This window comes from Apteryx rowi, unplaced genomic scaffold (assembly GCF_003343035.1).
Source record: "Apteryx rowi isolate R43461 unplaced genomic scaffold, aptRow1 scaffold_48, whole genome shotgun sequence".
Lineage (NCBI taxonomy): Eukaryota > Metazoa > Chordata > Aves > Apterygiformes > Apterygidae > Apteryx > Apteryx rowi.
This window is the reverse complement of record NW_020450738.1, coordinates 1,656,593-1,679,249: the sequence shown is the minus strand read 5'-3', so window position 1 is coordinate 1,679,249 and position 22,657 is coordinate 1,656,593. Positions and strand designations below refer to the sequence as shown.

The window sequence follows — 22,657 nt, the reverse complement described above, 5'->3', positions numbered from 1 at the left end:
GAAGAGTACTATGCAAGGACATCGCTGAAGTAGGCATGTGGGGTGGAGTATATGTGGGAGAAAGTATTACATTTACAGGGTGGATCTTCAGGAATGCATTCCAGTTCCAGCATACAAGCAAAAAGAGTAGATTTTAAAGCTCTAGATAGAGCAAAGATATTCCTCATCGGAAGGATGTACTGATAATTGTGCTAATACTGAACAAATATTGTCAAATCTGTAGGCTAGGTGCCAGGATTAGGCCTTCTGTTGCTTTGTTCTTAAATACCAATACAGGTCATGCTAAAACACAAGGCTAAGTTTCTCAGAAGATGACTGTTTCTGCAATAGTTTATGGGAAAGGAGTGGATTGATATCATTTTTGTGGTAGCACATTGGAGTGTCAATTTTGAATCAGAAACCTGTTGTGGTAAAGGCTCATTCTCTGAACAAAACATGGTTCCTGACCCAAAGGTCTTAAGGCAATGAACAAGCTGAATTCCAACACCCTTTATTATGCTGATAGACTGTTAAAATTGACATGAATGGTATGGGCTGACTGCCTATAAATATGGTTCCATTAAAAAATTGCACCTAGCTCTATTCATCTATTTTGTGAATGAAGTTGTAGACAATTGCATATATATGAAATTGTGGGAGGTGGAGGGGAGGAATTATAGGATAAATGCTGCTGAATATACTTGATCAGTAATCAGAAAACCCACAGTGTATACACAAATACATGCTAGTTTTGTGCATGTTTCTGTAACAACACCAACTGCTATGTTTTTAAATGATTGCTTAAACTCTTTGATATTTATAGAGGCATTAATATAAATTATTTGATTTCCAAAGATATGAAACATGTCTGGTCAAAATCCGACTTATTGTTTGTAAATGTCAGATTTACTTATTCATAATTTTTAAATGAAAAAATATTGCGGAGGTTGGATTCCTCAAACTCATCATGGCTTTAACTTTTACCTTTAATCATGGCTGGAGCATTCTGATCTTGTGTAGTTTGTTTATGGGGGCTTGAGTATTTTCTCTATTTCAAAAGAGTGACCCCAGCAGCAAAGCAGGATAAAGCTGAAGCAGAAATCCAAAGTTAACCAAAAAGCCCCCCACAAGTTCACTGAGGTAAATTAAAATGTTAAAAGTTCAGGCTGGCGGGATACTGTTTCAATGTTTTCAGAGTTTAATATGAGGGCCGAAGTGCTCCTTCTGTGGAAGGCTTACCTTGAAAAGAGTCTCCCCGCTGCAGCGACACTGGGAACTTGCATTGTCTATTTTGAAAATATAATGCAGAATTTCAGAGAAATTTCAGTAGATTTGTTACGTGCTGAACTCTAATAAACACTTCAAAGCTCACTGATGATTGTAATATACAAACTACTTAAGGGTTTTTTGGGTTTTTTTGTTAAAGCACTTTTGCCAGAAAAGATGATACCATCTGCATTTTACACGCAGAGCACTAAAGCACAGAAGTGAATTTATCAGAAATAGTCTGAGAAGTTGGTGGTCAAAAGAACTCCAAGGATTTCAACAGAGATTCTTGTCCCTTGCCTTATTAGCAGTGCTTTTCACAGATGTGTTAAGAGCTAAAAATGTGAAGTGTGTTCTAAGGTCTAGGGTTTTCCAGCAGATTTACTAGAATTATTAAATGAGATCACTCTGTAATGCTCTTGTGACCTCTTAAATCCCTGGTCTGTTTTTATGGAACTGTCTGATTCCCTTTCTTCTCCCTCCACCCCAGTGATAATACAAAAGGGAGTTTTTTGACTTTTCAGATTTTAAGTCAATCTTCTCTTTTTTGGGGAGGGGAGGGTGAGGAACTTCCCTGATTCATGGTCCTTCTGGAAAATTTTGCCTGATCAAAAAGCAGCTTTAATTTTTTTAATAGATTTCTAGTCAGCCCTAATTCTGTGTAGTGCTACTAGGAACAAAGGAGCAACATGTTGCATTTGAATCTACTTCCACATACACCCTGTATGGCTTGCTGCATGAGGCTGAGACACAAGCTCTGTCCCATTCCCTCACACGTACTTACGGATGAGGAGAATGCCCTTAGTTCGTTTTTGAGAAGTAGAAAYGTCTTGATGGAAGCACCACAAACATGCAAATATTTTTATTCAGATCATAGTGCCTCCCCCACCCCACTGCCTGTACTGCTGTCTGCCAGGGAGGGACTCTTCTTCACAGTGCAAAGGGAGAAGATGGCATCCGGGAAGCCTTTCAAATCCTCCCAAGCTCCAGCCTGAGGCTTCTGATGCCTGGTCCAGTGAAGCGGTGCCTTTGGAGGAGGGACTGTGGCKGCAGCGGCAGCAACAGCAGGGGAGGAGGAGCCGGAGCTGGCACAGAGCTGTTCCTGCTTATGGCCAGCGGATTATCATCTCTTCACCTCCGCGCCAAGGCACTAGCCGTGTTGGAGAGGCTGCACAGGGACCTGCTCTCTCTGCGTGACCCCTGCCATTCGCCAGGTAGGTTTTTTGCATCTCCCCCTCCGTCTTGTTGCATCTCCATCCCCTGTGGCTGCAGGCAGCAGGAGGGGTAACAAGGGGGACTATTTGTTGGCCTGGCAGGCAGGAAGCTAGCAGGGCGGGGGAAGGAGGTTGCATCAGGGCTAACGTCTTTTTGTGGATGATGCCTGTTTTCGTTTTTTTTTTTCCCTTTTACCTAGTCACCTGCAACATCTACTGTCATGTTTTTGTTCTATTCTGAATGCTTGTTGTTCTGGTGGTGGTTGTGGTATTTTATTTATATTCCTTTCTGTGCTATCTGTGTGGGCAGAGCAGAAGTGTTGGCAGTCACCAGGGCAATAGAGCTAATAATACAGGCACGCACATGCTGCACCTGTCCGTCGTCCTGGAGTTCTACGCTGCCTCGCTTTTCTCCTCCCCAATTAAAGCCAAGTAAAATGAGAGGATCTAGCTAAAAAAAACTGTAATAAAAACCTTTCTAGTTTCAAAATAAGGAAAGTGTATTTTACAGGGTTCTGTTAAAATAAGTCTGTTATTGGTTGGTTTCTAAGACACAGGTCTTAACCCTGTGGTATGRATTTTGCTTCATGATTTCTCAATCTCTTTTGTTTGCAGATGGGACTGAAGTAAAAAACAAAACAAAACAAAACATCCTTGCCTGAGTTTGTGCTTGTGAACTAAGTACTCGCTTTGGTCTCGTTAATMCAACTAGCTGTTACTGAGAAGTAACAGCATGGAGAACCTGGCAGGGTCGAGGCCTCTGTACAGAACAGAGAAGGGCAGCACACACAGTAGCAGACTCCTTCCCTCCCACCTTGAAACCATTCCCACTGAGCTGAAGCAGGAAATCAAATCTCCTTGCTCAATCAATCTTTTCTTCCTTTTATACCACTACTAGCAGTACATGCAGGAGCTGGAGTTGTTGTGTGATGGACTCTGGTTCCTCAGAAGTATTAACCTATTCATGTCAACGAAGACATGGCCCCAAGAGTTGGGACATCCATCATGCAAAGCTGGATGGAGAGTGTTGTCATGTTTTTGGTCTTCTCCACGTCTAGAATTACAAAATTAAGTGCTAATACCCTGGTGTAAAAGTGAACAGTAAAAGGATCAGTGAACAGGAGGAGGGAGAAACTGGTAGGTAACTCTCTAACCCAGAATGCTGATACCTACAATTCTGGTTGGTAGACTGGCATTCATGGATTCCTGGCCTCCATGAAAACTGTCCTGGCAAAATCTTGAACAATCCTATAAGAAAAACAAAGGTATCAATTATTTCACTGAAGAACTTTGAGACCACAACTATTTGGTTCTACAAATAGTAATTAAAAGATGTAGAGAAGTAATGGAATTTGAATAAATTAACATTTTAAACTTAAAAGAGAGCAAAACTATTGTATTAGAACATGTTGAAACTATTTGCCTGTAGCTCTGTATTCTTTTTCTATGCCTTAACCTTGTCTCAAACCAGTTTCATATCAGAACAACTCAAAAACACCCAGATGCTACAATAAACCCTGTCTTTGTTCATGGGATCAATCCATCCTAGGTATCAAGTATATTTTTATAAACTGAAAGGCTGGTATTTGTGAGAACTGGCTCTCTGACTTGCTTCCAGCAATTTAAGAAGGAATGAGCTTTTTGGTTCAGAACTTCTGGCTCAGATTGAGTGGTGTTTTTTATGGCCAGAGTAATATAGTAGACTTCAAAAAAAAAAAAAAAACCCAAAAAACTCAAAACAACAAAAAAACTGTTCGTTTCCAAATTGCTGAGGTGCAGAGAGCACAGAAGCGTTGTTGATAGAAAATGTATGCACACCTTTGATGTGATAAAGATGAACACTAGCAAGCCTTGTCTTCAGATATGTGTATGCAACTCTTATTGACTCAACCTTGTGAAAATACAGTAAATATTCTCTCACTCAGACACTCTTCATTTAGTGCACTGATATATCTCGTTAGCCTYGTGTGACCAGAAAAGAACCTATCTGATTGAGGAATAAGTACAATGACAATTACCCACATGAACTTGGAGCTTTCTTTCCCACTCCTCAAGAGGTTTCTCCACAGGACAGAAGCAGCAAAGAAGAGCCATCAGCCTCAGCCTTACCTGAATACAGAGTGCAAATTGTACAAATTAAATGGAATGCAATGTTTGACTTATCCGGCGGGGATCAAAGGCATCCCAGCCAAGGAAATTCAGCATCTGAAAAAAAGACARCATATTGCTTCTGTGATATGTGACTCAAATGATAAAACACTGGACTGCAAGGAAATAGCCCAGTAAACACTGGACTCTTATCAGTGGTACCTCTCCCTGATGAACTTCAGCTGAGAAGTTTAAAAAAAAAAAAAGTTTTGGACCAAAAGCACCAGGGTTCGTCTCAATGGTCAGTGTGCTTTAAAAGCATGGAGAGAATTTTCTTGGGCTCGTGAAAGCTCCTAGAATTATGATCTCTGTAATTCTTGTCTGAAAAAGAATATTCTAGGGGCAAGTTCTACTTGAGCAAAYGTGAGCAACACGGCTGATGGTTGCCTATTCTGTGTGCTGGCAGGGACGTGCTGGAGAGTGAAATCTGAACCAAAGAAATCCTGCAGGCTGATTTGAAGGCAATTTAGTAATTAAGTAAAGCGTGCAGATCTGATTGGCGCAGTAAACCAGCTGACACTGCAAATCTTGATTCAAACAAACATCTTTTATTTCTTAGGTATTCAGTCGATGTGTCTGTGAATAGTGACGTCTAACAGAACTGCGTTCTTGAAAAAAATTCCTTGAAAATCAAGGTGGATCTGGTCAGGTTTGAGACTAGGAAAAATGTCTCCCTTTGTGTGTATGCTTTAGAAATGGTACTTGTTGTTCTTGGATATTTGTACTGCCCTGTTCACAGGCCCTGTGATACTTCTAGGACTAATGGTCCTGGCAAGAGGTGTTGACAACAAATGACCTTTCTTCTGTCCTGGTAGAAGGCATAAAGTGTGTGTGTGTGTGTAGTACAGCTATACTCTCTCTTGCACAGACCACTATGATTCTAAAGCCTTTAGGGTTTATTGTACTCTACAAGCTTAATAAAGTTTTTCTAACACTTTTTGTCCTTTGTTCTTATGTGCAGCATACACAGACATGCAAAAAACATTACATTAAATTTCAAATTGGGCTGTGAGAGTTTTTTCATCTGATCTATGGGGAAGGAAGTAATATCACTGGAAAGTCTTGCATCTGGAAAATTGTATTATTTGCTTCTCTTTAACCTTTTTATTGTTTATTGCTTTCCATAGGATTGCCACACTGGTAAAAGAGGATGTTGGAAATGAGAATGAAGATTCTGAGCTGTCAGCACATCTGAAAAATGGCATGATTCCCATGCACGAGAAAAGTAAGGTAATTAGGATCTCAAAGTACAGGTTTAGTCAGAGGAGAACTCTCCTTTTACTTTTCTTCCTACATCTGTTAAAATGCTGAAGGTAAGGTAAAGGGGAAGGTAAAAAGAATTCTGAAGGGTAAAAAGAGGGTAAAAAGAATTCTTCTCAATTAACAGATGTTCAGTCAAAAGAAGTCTGTAGTGTGTTAGGCAGTTGGAAATCAGTGGTTGCAATTTCAGCTTGAACTAGAAAATTAATCAGTGTAAGTTTTACAACCAACTATGAAAAAAAAATAAATGAACTTAAGTTTCCTTCTCTGCTTTAAATTGTGCTTCTCAGTGTATTTAAAAGTTGTTCATGCATCTCTCCCTTTCTTTTTTTTCCGTCTATTAAAATTCACAAAACAGTTTTAAACTTCCATTATGGATATTTCTGGAGTTGACTTCCATGGCTTTGAAAAAGATTAGTGGTAAATGCAAGTAAGAATAAAATTCTTAATATAAAACATACTTCAGAGCAAATATATGATATTGACTATAGAGATAAGTGCTGTGTTGCATATCTTTATAAGCGTGGGTAGCTGGTGGCTGCTAATCACAGGGTAGATAACCAAGTAACTCCGCACTGAAAGCTCACAAGATTTGGTGTTCTGTCTGTGACGATGAGTAAGGGGTACACATGCACAAGACAGAGAAATATTGGGAAATGTGGAACTGCTACTGGATGAAGGCCAAACCACAGTATAAGCAAGAATTCCATAGCCATGCTATGACAACCAGCTGACATGAAGGTGAATAATTATAAGGGAAGGTAGATGATTAACTTGTCAAAAATAAAGACCCTAAAATGAAGCAAGATACATGCCCAAAAATGGTCAAAAAAAAAAAAAAAAAAAAAGCTTTGGCTATGAATATGGAGAAGTAGATGAATCAGTATAAGAGAGCAGTTTCAAGAGACCATTCTTTGAGGAAAAAACTCCAGACGGGTATTTCTCCATCTCTTGACTAAACCAGTTTGAGCCTTCCAGCAATGGATCATGTGAGTAATGCTTTGGCTGGCCATCTGTGCTGTTTCTTTCTTCTTTGCCTAATCAATAGTAGGTTATGTTATTTTGGTTCAAAGTGTTGTAACAGAAGCTAATTAGGAGTTATACTAAAGATTATTTTCTCACTGGAATGATGCTAGTACTAATTGTTAACTTTATTGTGGAATCCAACACAATATTCTGGACCAAACCCCTATCAAACTGTAGAAAATATTGACAATTACTTAGTTCATACAAAAGACAAGCTGAACCCAGCCTGTTAATACTGTTTTTTTCATCAAATATATTGATATCGTTGCTGAACGGGTGCTTATGTGTATTGAGAAAGATAGGAGGTCTCTTGGTCACAGATAAAAAGGCAAAGGCAAGTGTCCTGCAGTCTTTCATATGCAGATACTGTTTACACACACACACACACACACACACACACACACAAAAAAAATAAAAAAGAATGGACTTGGCCTGCAGTATAGCAATTATTTAATTAATGTAGTCATCAGTAGACAGTATTGACCTAGTGCGTCACATCTGATTGCAGGTGTCTTGTACACCACTACAAATGTATACAGTGCCACTTCTGAGAGAATCTCTCTGTTTTAATTCAGAAAGGGCCAACAGTGGATGCCAAAGCTACTGATCAGAATATACAAACAGAAGAAACTGCTCTCTTGAATCATTGTGCTCAGCAACCTCAGGAACCGATAGCAGAGTCTTCAACACCTACAGGAACACTGAGGCAAATATTTGCCTGTCCTCCTCAAGGTTTACTGGCCCAAATAGTGACAAATGGTATGTAAGAAAGACGCAGCACAAAATGTTTAGCTGAACTGAGAAATGGCAAATGAAGTACTTGATTTTCTGGGTATGATGGCTGACTATTCTTCTGGAAAATAATGAAGGGAAATGGCTGTTTTACATAGCCCGCTGTCTTTCAACTTATTAGTAGAAGAAATATTGAGGTAGAACAAAGATTTGAACGTATAGTTTTTGTTCCTCCATCCTGTCTTCCATGTTAAATGTGGTAGGTTTGTCYTTACATTGTGAATTGTTTTGATCAGAAGTAAGAGCTCCTAATTCTTGATTGCTCATTTTGGGGGTGAGAGCATTATGATTATAAACACAGTGCATTTTTGGCACACTGGATAGTTTGTTATGGAATTGAGGCTACAAATAGGAGGCTTTGCAATGATACCTTACCTTCTTTTGTTTCTTAATGCTATACACCTCAAGCTTGCAAAGCCAAGGATCCCATCTCCAAGGCACACTGACCCTTCTGCTTAAATCCGCCCTGTGCTGAAGGTTCACACAAAAGAATGCCTGACTAACCTGTTATTTCTGACTTTTCCAAACAACAGATATTTCCTATGGGTTTGACTGCTTCCACAGCCTCTGCTCTCTCTCACTTGGGGTTCTTAGGCTTCTAAATTTGAGAATCAGCTAATCTTTCCTTTACCATCCATTACCGTCAAATAAGATTAAGAAAAACCCAGCCTGAAAGTGCAATACACTTTCATGTGGTTATGAAAAACGGAATTTATTCGGCAGGTTTTTTATTCTCTTTCACTCTTATGCTTGTATATCTATGCATGCCTGTTTCCTTGTATAACTGCAGGAACATGTTTGGAAATCTAGAAAGAGCATAATATTTTCACATTAAGAACTTTTTTTCTCTGTATTGTACCTGTTTGACTGCTGCATCAAGAGAAATGTGTGTACTACCTTAGGCTGCCTAGAGACAGGACCTGCTTCAGAATTTTTTTTCCCCCATAGATAGCAGTGTGTTGCATGAACCCACGAGTGATACTTAAATACTTTTAACAATGAGACTGGAGCCACAGTCAGTAGTTTGAAGTTACACCAGGTTGTACAGCAGCAGGTTCTTGCTGCAGTTCTTTAGAAGAAGAAAGCAGTTACCTGAATGCAAGGTAAGCGTTAGTGAAAGTCTTGGCTGTAAGTTCGGGGCCTGATAACTGCTTTCCACAGTGGGCCAAGGCTCACTCAGTCCTTTTTGTTCCCTAATGATGCTCCTGTTTTCATTTTCTGAAGCATTTTAGTACATATAAATTCAGAAGATCAGTTTAGGGAGCATCAAAGCCTAAATACATTGTTATGATTAAACTCATTTTTAAGATAAGTGGTTTTATTTCTGAGATTAATGGTAGCTTTTTCCTTAGTAGAAAAACAGGTGTGACCTAATAGTGAACAGTCATCCCTGAGAGATTATTAAATATGGATATTTCTTGTCTTGTTCCAGTTGTGATCGTGGTCCTGGTTTGGGCTGTGGCTTGGTCCATCACCGGGACTGAATGTCTCCCAGGTGGAAACCTGTTTGGAATTCTGTTTCTTTATTTTTTTGCTGTCATTGGAGGTAAAATTTTTGGACTCATTAAAATACGAACACTGCCTCCTCTCCCTGCTCTTCTTGGTAAGATATTCTTCCTTCTTTTTTTCCTGTGTAGTTTTGTTGTTCAAACAGTCAGGTAATATCTGCGTATTAGGTATATTAAGATTGGGAACATGCAAACTGCATCAGGCTCAAAATCTGTAGCTTTTCCAAGTGATTTGTGTCTAGTCCTCTTGGAGAAGATGCAAAATCTCCCAAATTGGCCCAGGTGAAATAGTGTGTATGTTACTGAGGCTCTTTGAATTCTTTGAGGACCAGAGAATTGTATACCCAGGCATTCAAAATTTACTGTCCTTTCAATCCCCTTTACTTAAAATCTCTTTATAATATCACTAAACAGCAGTTTTAATCTGGACCTTCTGTTAGAATGGAATAATCAATTCATAAAGAAATTATTGCTGAGCTGTTTTGCATGCATCTCATGCAGACTATGAAAGTGTTTTCCAAAGAAAACACTGACAGAATTCCTTTCTACTAGTAATCCRAAGCAATTTTTCTTCTCCTATCTTTATGTCAAGTAACTGAAACCTGAAAAATTAAATTCACAAGGAATACTTCTTTTTGAAATTGATCTGAATCGATCATAAGTGTTTCATATCAACATCTTATTTTATTTTACATAAAAATGTAAAAAGGTTCTGAGGATGTCAAAAAATAATGCCTTTTTTATCTCCCATTTTATTTTACATAAAATTATAARATAAAATAGGAGATAAAAAAGGCATTATTTGTTGACATCCTCAGAACCTTTTCAGACTTATTTCCCAGGGGAGATTTTGGTTAGATCAGTACAGTACTGTGAAGTACTGTAATGCCAGTGGAGCTGAAAAAGGCTGTGATGACTTCTCACCAGCTATACACTGCCCCCTTATTATGTTTAATGTATAAATGAGTAGAGCAGTAAAACAATATGGCAGAGCAGGCTACAAATATCCACCTGTGGTGCACAGATGTGACTTGTAACCTGCATGTCTGAGGTGTAGTGCCTCACACAGTTACACTGGTTACCGAAGAAGGGCTAGATAGCTTTTATGCACTACTATTCTGGCAGCATGTGTGTTCTAGCACTGCTTAGTTTCACAAATAAGAACAAATTCAAAGGGGAGGGAGGATTTGCATATAGTCCGTGTGCCTGCAATAACATGAACACAGACTTCAGCAAGCAGGAAGCTTGTCTTTTCTAAGTAAAAACTCTCCCTTAACAAAGAAAAATTATGGTTTCTGACCATTTGGATTCTGCTTTTGTTAACTACATCTGTATCTGAAAGTTATGAGTTGAGCATGAAGCTGCTTGTCAGACAGATAATATTGAACAACAGAAACTTGATCATGACGGCACATGTCAGTCGAATTGCTCAGGACAGAGTTAATTGTTCAGATTCCCAGTCTTTGAGGCAAATTGGAGAAATCTATGAGTCAGAAGAAAAAAAGAAAATGTGTTTGAATATTCTTTTTAACATTAAGAATACAAATCTTGTACTCTCACATAGGAATTCTTGCCTTTGATCAGTCTGTACCATGTGCAGGAGTTTAATGTGGCTCTCAGCACTATGTACCTAATGGTGAGCCTCTGTCTTTGAGGAAAAAGGGAATGAAATTCCTACTGAAAGAATCGGATAGGCATAGTACACTTCAGGTATATATTGCAGACAGATTTCTGCAGCAGACAACAGGGAGCAGAACAGTAAAGATATCCTTTTAAGGTGGGCTTTGGGCTTTGTTAAGTAGACTTCTAGATYTGGGCAGCTCTAGCGGCCTGGACCTCACGCAAACATTGAATAGGGCACGTGATCGTTATGTTAGCCCACAGGCTGACATAATTATCATGAGGCACTGCAGACTAATTATACCACTGTTTTTCCAGGAGGGTGTAGGAAGATCAATGTCCAAAAGTTTAGAGTGCTCCAGGACAAATCAAGTTCACAGCCAAAGCTTACAGGCTCGTACCAGGCTGTGAGCAACCTAAGCACAGTGTGTGTTTACGTTTGGTCTTTCTCATTTCTTAATGTGGCTAATAATAAGTTATGCCACAAAAATGCATCTTTGAATCATCAGGCCTTATAGTGGTGAATCTTTGCGGATTATATTTAAAGTTATCCTTTTCCATACTTTTCTGCATCTTTCCAGGACTACGGTTCAGATAGCAAAACTGTCTAACCAGAGACCTCCTGCAAAGCTAATATTTGCAAAAGGCTGGATCTTGGAAGGAGATCAAATAGAAAATAAAAGCAGGTTCCTGACTGTGTGTTTTTCCCTTTTTTCCCCCGTTACATAAGTGTTGTACTGCCAAAGCATTTTAAAATCTGTTAGTTCATGCTTAGCCTTTTCAGATTAGATTTCCCAAGGAACTCAGCATTATGGTTCCTGTGATACCTGCATTTCTTACACCTGGGAGGGTTCTTAACAATTTCCAGCTTCTGAAATAAATGTCCAATTTTAGATCAATTTTTTTTCTTTTTGCGTTAAAACAAGCTAACAGGAAAAATACCTTTTAAGGATGCATAGGTGTGTCTGTTCATGGTACGTATGACCTGCACTTGATGGACAAAGCTGAATTCTGTTAACTCTCACTAGAGCTATGTTTTAGCATCCTGCAGATTTCTTCATTGATAATCTGGTGTGTCCTAAGCCTCTTTCATTGCTTTAAACACATCTCTCCTTGCCTCAGTCCCCATCCTTAAAATGATGCTAATGATACAGAGCACAAATTGTTTCTTTTCTATCATAAATACATACATAATACAGTAAATCTGTTTTTTTTAAGAATTGTAGGTAAGCCTGTAATGCAGTAAAAAAAMCTCATTTGACAGCAGCTTGTTTGTTTTTCTTTAAGGGATGCTACTTGCTGGTTTTTTCATCCGAAATACTCCAGTCATCAGTGACATCATCCAGATAAACCTTCGCTGGTCTGTAGCACTGAGGAATATTGCTCTTTCCATTATCTTGACCCGAGCTGGACTTGGCCTGGATCCAAAGGTATGGGACCAGCTATTTGTGAAGCAAATCCTATAATAGTCCTCAAAAATATTGAATAATTGGTTCTGCGAAAAGTGTTGAAATGTTCAGTCTTAAAGAATTTACAAATTAGAGCATTACAGAAAGCATAGTTTCTATTGTATAGTCATATGTTAATCACAATTAGCAGTTAGATTTGTAGAGTAGATGAGCAATCAAAAAAAAAAAGAACACCTGAAGAAGTCTGATATGTCTGCTTTCCTCCTTGTCTTTAAAAAAAAAAAAAAAAAAAAAAGGTAAAAAAGGTCCTGAGCTTTGTGAACAGGATGTCTTGAGGACATGCAGTCCTTCATGACCAGTCAGGAAGAGTTCACACTCCCTGACAAACTCCTTGTCAGTTTACACGCTGATAAATCAAAACAAGTAATGAAGGGAGCCCCAGTGAGTGAGTCAGTTGTGTTAGAGGTGCTCTTTTCAAATGGATCCCAGCTAGTTCAGCCTCTGACATTTAGTTTGCTCTGGACAAGAAACCAAAAAGAGTTCTCTGCCCCTGCTTACTGAGACATGCGGGAACCTTATCAAACACAGATCCAGTGGGTTTCACTGCCACACTTGCGATTTTAAATCCAAATCCAGTTGTGCTTGAGCATATTTCTGGCTTAGGTCTCGTAAAAACTATCATAACCTGTACTGCCACTCAAAGGGGGTTCTTTAACAAACCATATCAGATCTTAAATATTTTTTCCTCTCCATGATGCTGAGGGTACAGATACTAATGTCTGAATGTGCTTATATTACAGGCTCTTAAGAAGCTGAAAGCAGTGTGTTTACGGCTTTCTTTTGGACCATGCATCTCAGAGACATGCACAGCTGCTGTTCTTGCCTACTTGTTCATGCATTTGCCATGGCAATGGGGATTTATATTAGGGTAACATACACTCTTTTCTCCTATATAACAAAGGTGACTGTTTTCCTGCTACAGCTAAGTGATCCAAACACAGTTTTAGTTCTCTGCCAAACAGAGACCTCAGTTTAATGCCAGTTAATAGTGGCCTGCCCTGTGGTGAAATATGATGGAAGATGTGCTTAGCCCCTGTGGTTTTTTGCTTACCATCCCTGTCTGGCTCTGTGGCTAATTTAAAGGTCATGTTTCCAGGCTGTGGAGGAGTACTTGCATCATTGCTCTTCTTTGTTTGTGATCTGGGCACTTAAAGAAGGAAGAAGGATGGTGCAATCCCTGGGTCTTTAGCCACAACACAGAGGGCCTTTAGGGACTGAAAATAATACCACAGTTGGGAGAATCTTTGTGCTGGAATTCAAAATTTCCACTTGGAGATGCACACAGGACAGTCTYCCTGTCACAGTCAAGAGTAAGGATATGGCATCTTACATTCTGGAATAATGTCCTCARAGAGGAAACCTTTTCCATCTAGGTTCTGTCTAAACTGGTAGACTCAGTCCAGACCTGTATATTGAAGGAAGATGGGTGACATTCTCCTTCTCTGCCACACACTGATTTTCGTGAAAAGGAACTGGGCTCCTGCATCATAAGCATGCCTAGACTGGGTCCCTAAATTGGACAATCAGGGGATATATCAGGGAACACACCTGGCTTGCAGTGTAGACCCAAGTGTAGATTTAGTCCATGGAGCTCTTTATTTTCAATACTATTGAGCTGGCAGGAAGTAAAAGCTGATTATGAATCTGCATAGAAATATCCTTGTAATTAAAAGGGAAAGATAAAGAAAATATCTCAAAGGTCTGTGTATTTATGCTTTAAAAGAAGCAGGGTCAATGTTTTGAGGGCGGGTTGTTTTTTTTTTTCCAGTTCTTTCTTTTTAAGAGAGAATGAAACCATGTGTTTTCAGTTTTGTTCTAGGTGCTGTTTCCCCTGCTGTCGTGGTGCCCTCCATGCTGATATTACAAGCAGGGGGATATGGCGTGGGGAAAGGTGTCCCAACTCTGCTAATGGCTGCTGGCAGCATTGATGACATCCTGGCCATTACAGGTTTCAACACCTGCCTTGGGATGGCTTTCTCTTCCGGTATGCTTGTTACTCTGTAGCTGGTGAAAGCCAGAACAAGCAGTCATATTTTGAGGAGTGTGTGTTCTGTTATGATTGAATGGTTTATATCTTAACAATATTCCCATATAAAGTCCATGTATGATCAAAAGTCTTGGTGTAACTTTGTCCGCTCTCGGAAGTTGTGGGYCACAAAAACTCTGGGAGATCTTTTTTCCTGCTCCCTGGGCTGCCAGGTCTGGTCCCTGCAGGCCCAACATAAGTGCTTTCAGACTCCCCTGGGCCTGGCTGCGCTCTAGCAGCGGCTCTTTCTCYGGCTTCTCTGGCACACTTTCTTGGCATGAGCTTGCAGAGAGAGAAAAACGCACCATCCGGTTCTTTCAGACCCATAAATTCTCTCCTGAACCCCTTCACTCCCAAATAATTTAAACACCCTCGTAGGTCTAACAGCATTTGTGACTGAAGGGTCTGCATAAGAGTTACTGAACCTGTTCTGCTCTTGCCAATAGGTTCTACTCTGTACAACGTGCTCCGCGGAGTGCTGGAGGTTGCTGTTGGCATAGCAKCTGGGGGGATTCTGGGAATGTTTCTTCGGTATTTCCCAAGCCATGATCAGGTAAAAACTAAGAATAAATTTTTTTTTTTTTTAAGGTTCTCTATAAAGGGATGCTATTCTTAAATTAGTAATTTCCAAGCTTTGAATAAAGCTGTTTTGGGGGAAAGCTGTGTACAGTGCTAACAGCTTCCAGATTGTAAATCCCATGAAGCTCTGATGTGTTTTATAGTAGATTACTTGCTTACTACAATAATAACAATACGTGATCTCAGAGTCCTTCACAGTGCAGAGAGTTTGGAACCCCAGCTCACCATCCTGGTCCCGTTGAAGCAGGTGGAAACGTTCACATGTGAAGGGAGGAGTCTGATTCCGATTTCACACAGTAAAATAATCAATAGGATTGATATGCTTCACATTTGCTTCTATAAGACATTTCCAGTAGGTACAAGAGCAAAAAGGAGCAGAACAGAACATGGATTTTAAGTAATTTGACATATCATTAACACTGATTAAATGTGTTGCCTTCAATAAAAAATTAAGTTTATTGATAGATGAATTTGATATCAAGTGGCAATTAACTGAACAGAAATTTGTATAAGAAAGTAGATGCATTCTGGGCTACTGAGGTCAATTTGCAAAGCATCTAATGCCCTCAGTGGAACCAGATTTTCTTCTTACTAAAWAATATGAAAAATGTGGTACAGGAGCCCACCTGATAAATAGAAATGGTGGAGCAGAACTGCAGTTCATATGATATAACTGTCTGCTGTGAGACTAGATCAAATAAACCCAGGCTATTCCTGACAGATGTTTGTTCAACTTGTCCTTAAAAACATCTAGTGGCAAGGATTCCACCCCTCCTTGGATAAACTGTTCTAGTATTTGACTGTACAGTTATCACAGAGTTGAAGTAGGGATGTTAGAACAGAACATTATGTTCCTTGTGATACAAAAAGCTGTTTGTGCACTAAGCTTTCAGATGGGCAGAGGAAAAGAAATATTAAACTTCCAGAATGTTAGTTTCCCAGGAATTAGAAACCCTCAACCCAAATGAGTAGTTCAAGTCTTACTTGAAAGCTTTGATTCCTTCATTATGGTATCCTTTGTTATTGTCAAAATGAAAAGGAGTAACATTTTTTTTCCTCCATTTCTAAAATGGGTTTTTTATTCATTTCTTTCCTTTGCTGCAGACATCTCTGGCATGGAAGAGATCATATTTTGTTCTGGGTCTGTCCATGTTTGCTGTTTTTGGAAGCATTCACTTTGGTTTCCCTGGATCAGGAGGGCTCTGCACGTTAGTCTTAGCTTTCGTTGCTGGTGTGGGATGGTCTGATGACAAGGTGAATATTTCCATAAATAAGCATGCCACAGCAAAACTCACTGAATGCGCAGCCTAACAGGAGTTTGGACTTCTGGCAGGAGCAGTAATGGTGCACTTAGAAAGCTTTAAGGGATGTACAGATTTAAGCACTATTCTGTCCCAATTTTGGAAGTCTAACTTTTAGCATAACAAAGTTACTGTCTGTGTCTGTATGCGTCAATACAGAGTGTAATATATACTGACAGAGAAAAGCTCACTTTTGAGCTTATTTTAGACACCAGCACGTTACCTCTTAAGCCCTGTTAAGGTTTAATTTTCAAGTCACTTGACTAGGAGTCCAAAGCCTTATGTCCCAGCCCTGTGACAGGCTCCCTAACATTACACAGCTGCTTAAGGTCAGACTTGCAAATAGGTGCCCAGATACCATAGTGTACCTGGTCTGATTCCCTGAGCTTTTTTTTCCCCTGTGTTTTTGGGGGATGAAGAGGGAAAACAATTAAACCATCATTTCATGTTTCCCAAATCCTGGCCAGAGCCCACATTAAATGGTGATGTAAAGCCATACAAACTTTCATACAAACATATACACAAAAAACATACCAAAGACTGCTTTTTAGCTGCTTGWTCTTAGCAACCAAACCTGCTTTCTCTTACTGTTACTGCCCCACTGCAATTTTGTATCTTGGTGCATCTCACTGCCTCTTTTGCATGATGCCATCTACACTTAATGTTTTGAGGGGATCTTCTTCTCCACAGCTGCAGCCTTGGGATGTGTAGTGGGAGAAGGGAAAGGAAGGGGGGATCAGACATAGCAAAGTCCACATTTGCATGAATGACTGCTCCCATTTTACCATATCACGTGGTCCCCATCCAGACCTTGTCTTCAKTAAGATCTCAAGATTTGAAAAATAACAAACAAGAAATCATAGTTTCTATATAAAATACTACATTACTGTCCGATCCTAAAAGAAGGGAAACTCAGCTTGGGACTTAACTACTTAAGTACATTGCAGCTTATAAAGCTCACTGTTGAARGAGGTCTGCTTGTAAACCRCTTCAGAAGGAAGGTCCCTAAAAGACTGTGTGCAGTCTATAAATGCTCGGTTTAAATTCTTTCGATCAGTAGATTGGGCTTCTTGGTCTTAAGAAYGTTGATTTCAGATGCCTTAGCTCTCTTATCAGATACAGCCGGAGAGGTCTGCTTACCGTACCCTCAGTATATTACTGAGATTTTCCTGCTGAGCTTCTCTAAGGCTATGACACTGTCTTGTACCATCCCTGGTGGAAGTGACTTAGCAAGTACTGTCCACTGAAAACAAGGAACATTGTTCCCATTGTTACATGGGCAGGAAGCAGAGTGAAATGTTGCTAACATCTGTAAGGAAGATAATTTTTCCTCTAAAAAAAAGAAAAGGGTAAGATAATAGGGAAAAATGAGAAAAATAAGCAAAGTGTTTAGAGGTCCATATTTTCACACTCTCAGGCCTGGACACCATTTGCTATTGTAGAATCCACTTAATTAAAAAAATGGTATTAAATACACAAATGCACCTCTTCACATAAGCGAGTGTGAAGTTCAAACAAAAAGAGAAAGCATGGTTTTGTACTTGCATAGCACATCACATTGAAAATTCAATACTCTTCACTAATATGGGATTTCAGACTTCCTTAGCCTAACTTTGCTCTTGTTCACTCAGAGCGAGGCCTCCAACTGAGTGCAATAGGAGCAGAGTTAGGTCATTACTGAAACTTTTGAAGATTTGACCCTGTTAAGATATAAATGGAGGGACAAGTTTAATCACACAGTTCCTGATGGCTCAGCAGCTTCGTGGCAAAACTGCTCAAAACACATCATCCTAAATACTGAAAATCAGCTATGCTTTAATTATTTTCTCCTCTAGTTTGAAAACTGCTTTGTTACTATTCACACATCACAGTGATTTTTTTTCTCTTCCTGAGAGAACAAATATTCATTTACTAACAGAACTAGATACTCTCTGATCTCTGAAAGGTCTACATCTCACCTTGAATCTTTTAGTATTAGGTCAAAGAAAAAGTTCATCATAAACAGAGTCTGAGGAACAATTCTGACCAGTCTTTATGATACGTTTTCACCTTGTCCTTTGATTAATTGAATGTTGTGTGCACTTGGCCATTTTTTTGTGAATTTACAGGTTATTTCTGTTTTTGTTGCAGAGGGCAGTAGAAAAATTTGTTGCAGTTGCATGGAATGTCTTTCAGCCTTTTCTTTTTGGTTTAATTGGAGCAGAAGTATCTGTTATGTCTCTTAGGCCTGAAACTGTTGGTAAGATCATTCACTAGTTATTCAGCTTTCATTACTAGCTTCCAAAGAATCTCCATAAAGAAATCTAAAGCAAAGCAGTCTAGGGCTGATGGAAAAAAAAAAAAAAATCACTGTAAAGCTACAGTTTTAGAAAGCTTGTTCCACTCAGGCACCTATGTGCAATAATGCTGAGAAGTCTGTCTTTTTTGTAGGGCTCTGTATTGCTACATTAGGCATTGCCCTCGTTGTACGAATCCTAGCAACGTTCCTGATGGTGTGTTTCGCTGGGTTTAATTTCAAGGAGAAGGTATTTGTCTCGTTGGCATGGATCCCCAAAGCCACTGTCCAGGTAAAACAATCCATCACTTTCATTACAAGCTGTATTTATTGCCTTTACTAGAACTCTTTCTGGCTAGCATGGAAGTAAATTGGGGGAAGAACAGGCCTATTAACAGCCGAGTATAGTATCTGTACTATTCATATTCTGAGCAGCTCAGCTCTAAGTCTGCKAGGGAAGTGCAGGGGCCTTCCTCTCTATAGCATAAGGGTGTTTTGCTTGTATCCGAGGTCATACTCTTGTCAATGACAGTGAATTGTACATACAAATACTTTATTGTAGAATAATTATCCTTCAGATATTGCGGATTATTTTGCCTTTACATACAGATTTTTGAGGGTTTCCATCTTGCAGCACGTGAATTGTCTGCTGGGACAGTCACTGCAGAGGCTCAGAAGGGGTTTTAAGTTGTGGTAATTTTAAGAAGGGGTGGTTCTGACAGTCTTATTGCTAGAGAAGCCTCAGGCAGGTTGCGTTCTTTTTCCTTTATTTCAGTGATMTGAGGTCATTTAGGACTTTGTCTCGGTAGCATGATTATTTGTAAACAGAAGTTAATAATCAAAGCAGGCAAGGAATATTGCAAGCTGCATAAGCTAAACTTTCAGAAATTGCTACTAGCTGACTGCTATCAGGACACATTCTCAAGGTATGGCATTTTGACAGCTGCAATATGAGAAATACAGGTAATTTTCATTAATTATACCTCCTCCAGAAATGGGATAACATGGCAGCTCAGAAGTGTTTTTCAGAGGGGGCAACCAACTCATTAGCTTAGGAAATTCAAAGTGTAGTCAAGTGAAAATCATTACCACAGATGTAATATAACCCTTACTTTTCTACATAACTGCCTAGAAGCTAAGTGGATGAATGAATTAAAGAAATGTAGGACACATACTAAACATGAACTGAATGATTAGCCTTTTTTTTCCCTCTCTCAATACTAACAGTTACTTACTTCATCTCAGCAATGCTTTCTTTCCTGCAGGCTGCAATAGGCTCCCTTGCCCTGGATACTGCAAGAAGTCATCAGGATGAGCAACTAGAAAAGTATGGARTGGATGTACTGACAGTAGCTTTCCTGGCGATCTTGATCACTGCTCCAATTGGAGCCCTGGTTATTGGCTTGGCAGGGCCCAGACTTTTGCAGAAGGCTCAAACAAATAAGAAAGAAGATGAGGAAGGTGCTGAGGCTGGAGAAGAGCCAGAGACCTGTGAGCGTTCGTAAGAAAGATGCGTATGGGAATACAGTCCTTCAGCCTCTGCTACGTTTGTTGAGTAAACACCATGTGTCTTTAATCTTTCTGGAGGAAACCAAAACAAGTATCAGTTGTATCTGCTATTTTAAAAGCAGCTGTGGTGGAGTTTTTCTAAAATATTTTTAACTGTTGATGATGCCTTAAGAGATGAATGAGCTAACCATACAGTGAATAGGCTGGCCAGGCAATGAGTCACTGGAGAAGTTAGCAGTCAACAGTTATTTGAAATGTGTGGGTGTGAGGCCAGGAAGAGGATCTGAATTGTTCAGGCATGGAGTGGAGTCATGAGATGGAATATAAACAGAAGAAAATGCAGACTAACATGATTAACTTTTGGTGGTTGGAGCTGGGCTGTGAGATGACAAGTTCAAAGGCTCARGAAATGTGACTTCTGAATTGGACAGGACTGTTCACACGCAGTGAACAAGTCCTGCCACTGGGATTGGTGATTCCCTCTCCCTCCTCATTTGGGTTCCAAAACTTGCCTTTTCCTGTCGCTGTTCCKCCCCAGAACTCATGCGCTCCTTTGCGCCTTCAAGGGACTGCCAGCTCTATCATAGCAAGAAACAGCAAGCAGTATCTAGGTGCTGAAGGAGACAGCTGGCTCTGCCAGGGACTATGGTAATAGAGGGGTTGCTAGTGCTGGCAAAAGGGCTGAGCTTGAAAATGAAGTGGGGGTTGCAGAGAGGKTATAAGGACTGGGGAGGGGGTTGTATAGGACTGGGATGGCTGCTTCTTCACCTGTGTAACCCAGCCTTAGCACAACATTATGTAAAGGGAGGGAAAGCCGGCTCATCAGCCCCTGAAGTGCCCTTTCCCATGTTCTGGTGCTGATCACTGTAGAACAGAGGGACAAACTGCCTTAGGATGGGGTTTGTGGGCAGAGCAAGGCCGAGGTAGCAGTGAGTCGCCCCTTTCTTCCTCAGCTCCTTTTGGGGAACTCAGCAATGGGTTGAGAAGAGGTCTGCTGCTCAGATGTACGGGCCAACAGGCATCTCCTGTTGCTCTATCYGAACCTGACTTAAGACAGAGCAGCATGTGATCTGGCCCTTCTCACATCTGTATTTGGATAACTGCAGCAAGGTAAAACAGGTATTTGCTTAAAAATAGAGCCAGTTAGTGCTCATTTTCCCGAGAGGTAGCTGGCTGGCTTGCCTGTGGAGAATGGAGGCCTCTCAGATGCTGCAGAGCATTTTTACCTCTTATTGATGCAGAAAAATGACAGAATTTGAAATGAACAGCCTTGAAAATGCAGTGCTGAGAGGAACAGTACAAACCAAACAGGGGCTCACCCCACCTTACTTCARAAAGGCTACTGGGTGAAGGCAGGCATCCCGAGGAATCAGTATTAGGGATACAGTATGAGCGCTCTCGGGATCTCCCCACAGGTGATGTGGCTCTTTCTAGACATGCAAGTTCCATGCTGCTGTGGATCACAATAATGACTGGCAACACTCATCTTGAATCTCTTGCCAAAATGTTTCACCAGGGGGAGCAAAAAGCTCAAATGTGATTTTTTTTTCTTCATTTTACTTAATATAGATGCTTCCTGCACAGTCAGTGCAATATTGTTCACATTTGATTTTCCTGTATAACCTGTTACAGCTTTCTTCCTTCTTTTCTTGACTGTCCTAAGCCCAGAAGTAAACTCTTTCATTGATCAAAATCCTGCTCTTGCCTTTAGCTTTGGTACCAGTCAGGGTTTAGTACTGTCTGTTACAGGTAACAGCAAATCTTTCTTATTCTGCTGCATTTTGTACCACTGAATATCAAACTAACTAGCTCTGAGTGGGTCATTCCCTGCTCCACTCTGAGGCATGGAGTCAATATAGCATCCTTCAGAAACAGGGATTTTTATTTACTTTTTTTTTTTTAAATGAGGAGATGTTAAATTATGCCTGAAATCTAGGTGGACAATAGCTGCCTGCTGAGTTCCATACTACAATATATTGAACTGGTTTTACAAGATACTGTATAGAATGATGTATCCAGAGATTTTTTCAGTACCTGTAAATAATCACTTTTATTTTAGCTCTTATTTTTAACAAGTAATGTAAAAAAGTAAGAAAATGCTCTTAAAAGAGAACAACCACACATTTCTGAAACTGTATTGTTTGCAGAGCATATGTGTATACTTGTGTATACAGAATAATTGTAGCGCAGTATGCATGCCTTTGTATATGCCTTTCTTTCCAAGCCAAAAAGAAAGCTTCCTGAAAAATAGTTAAGGTTCATAGCCTGTACCTCTGGCACAGTGATTAAAAATACCAGGAAGTTCTATGGTAAGTTTTTTTCCTAACATTTGTAAAGAACATGTATTATTTTCACCAAGTTTCCTTACCGTACGTATTGCTGTTCTCTCTGCTCCCATAGGGAACACACAATCTTTAGTTAGTTCAGTTTGTCCTCATCCCCTGACCAGAAAGGAGGACGCTTTCAAACTGTGCAGACTGGTGAACAGTCGCCCTGCTGCACTTGATGGTTACCGTATCAACCACTGACTTCTGTGCACGTTCCATGTCCTTTGAATAGCTAATGGACGCACTCAGTTACTTAAATAGGGGTTGTTTTAATAGGARCTTCATGTATCTGGAAATTGTAACAGCTGTGGAGTTGTTACCTAATTGATGAAATGAGGGAATGTGGTGCTCAGTTCAT

The 22,657-nt window shown here is 39.9% G+C and overlaps 1 protein-coding gene across 1 annotated transcript; it reads left to right on the top strand.

The window, feature by feature from the left end:
- Nucleotides 1-3,491: 3,491 nt before the first annotated feature.
- SLC9B2 (solute carrier family 9 member B2) lies at nucleotides 3,492-20,088 on the top strand. The gene is made up of 12 exons (XM_026078371.1): nucleotides 3,492-3,596; nucleotides 5,735-5,837; nucleotides 7,469-7,652; nucleotides 9,118-9,288; nucleotides 12,101-12,243; nucleotides 13,023-13,150; nucleotides 14,091-14,266; nucleotides 14,755-14,861; nucleotides 15,992-16,141; nucleotides 18,319-18,427; nucleotides 18,619-18,755; nucleotides 19,729-20,088. The coding sequence occupies exons 2-12, from the start codon at nucleotides 5,811-5,813 to the stop codon at nucleotides 19,966-19,968; spliced, it is 1,572 nt and encodes a 523-aa protein (XP_025934156.1). The 5' UTR covers nucleotides 3,492-3,596; nucleotides 5,735-5,810; the 3' UTR covers nucleotides 19,969-20,088.
- Nucleotides 20,089-22,657: the final 2,569 nt, after the last annotated feature.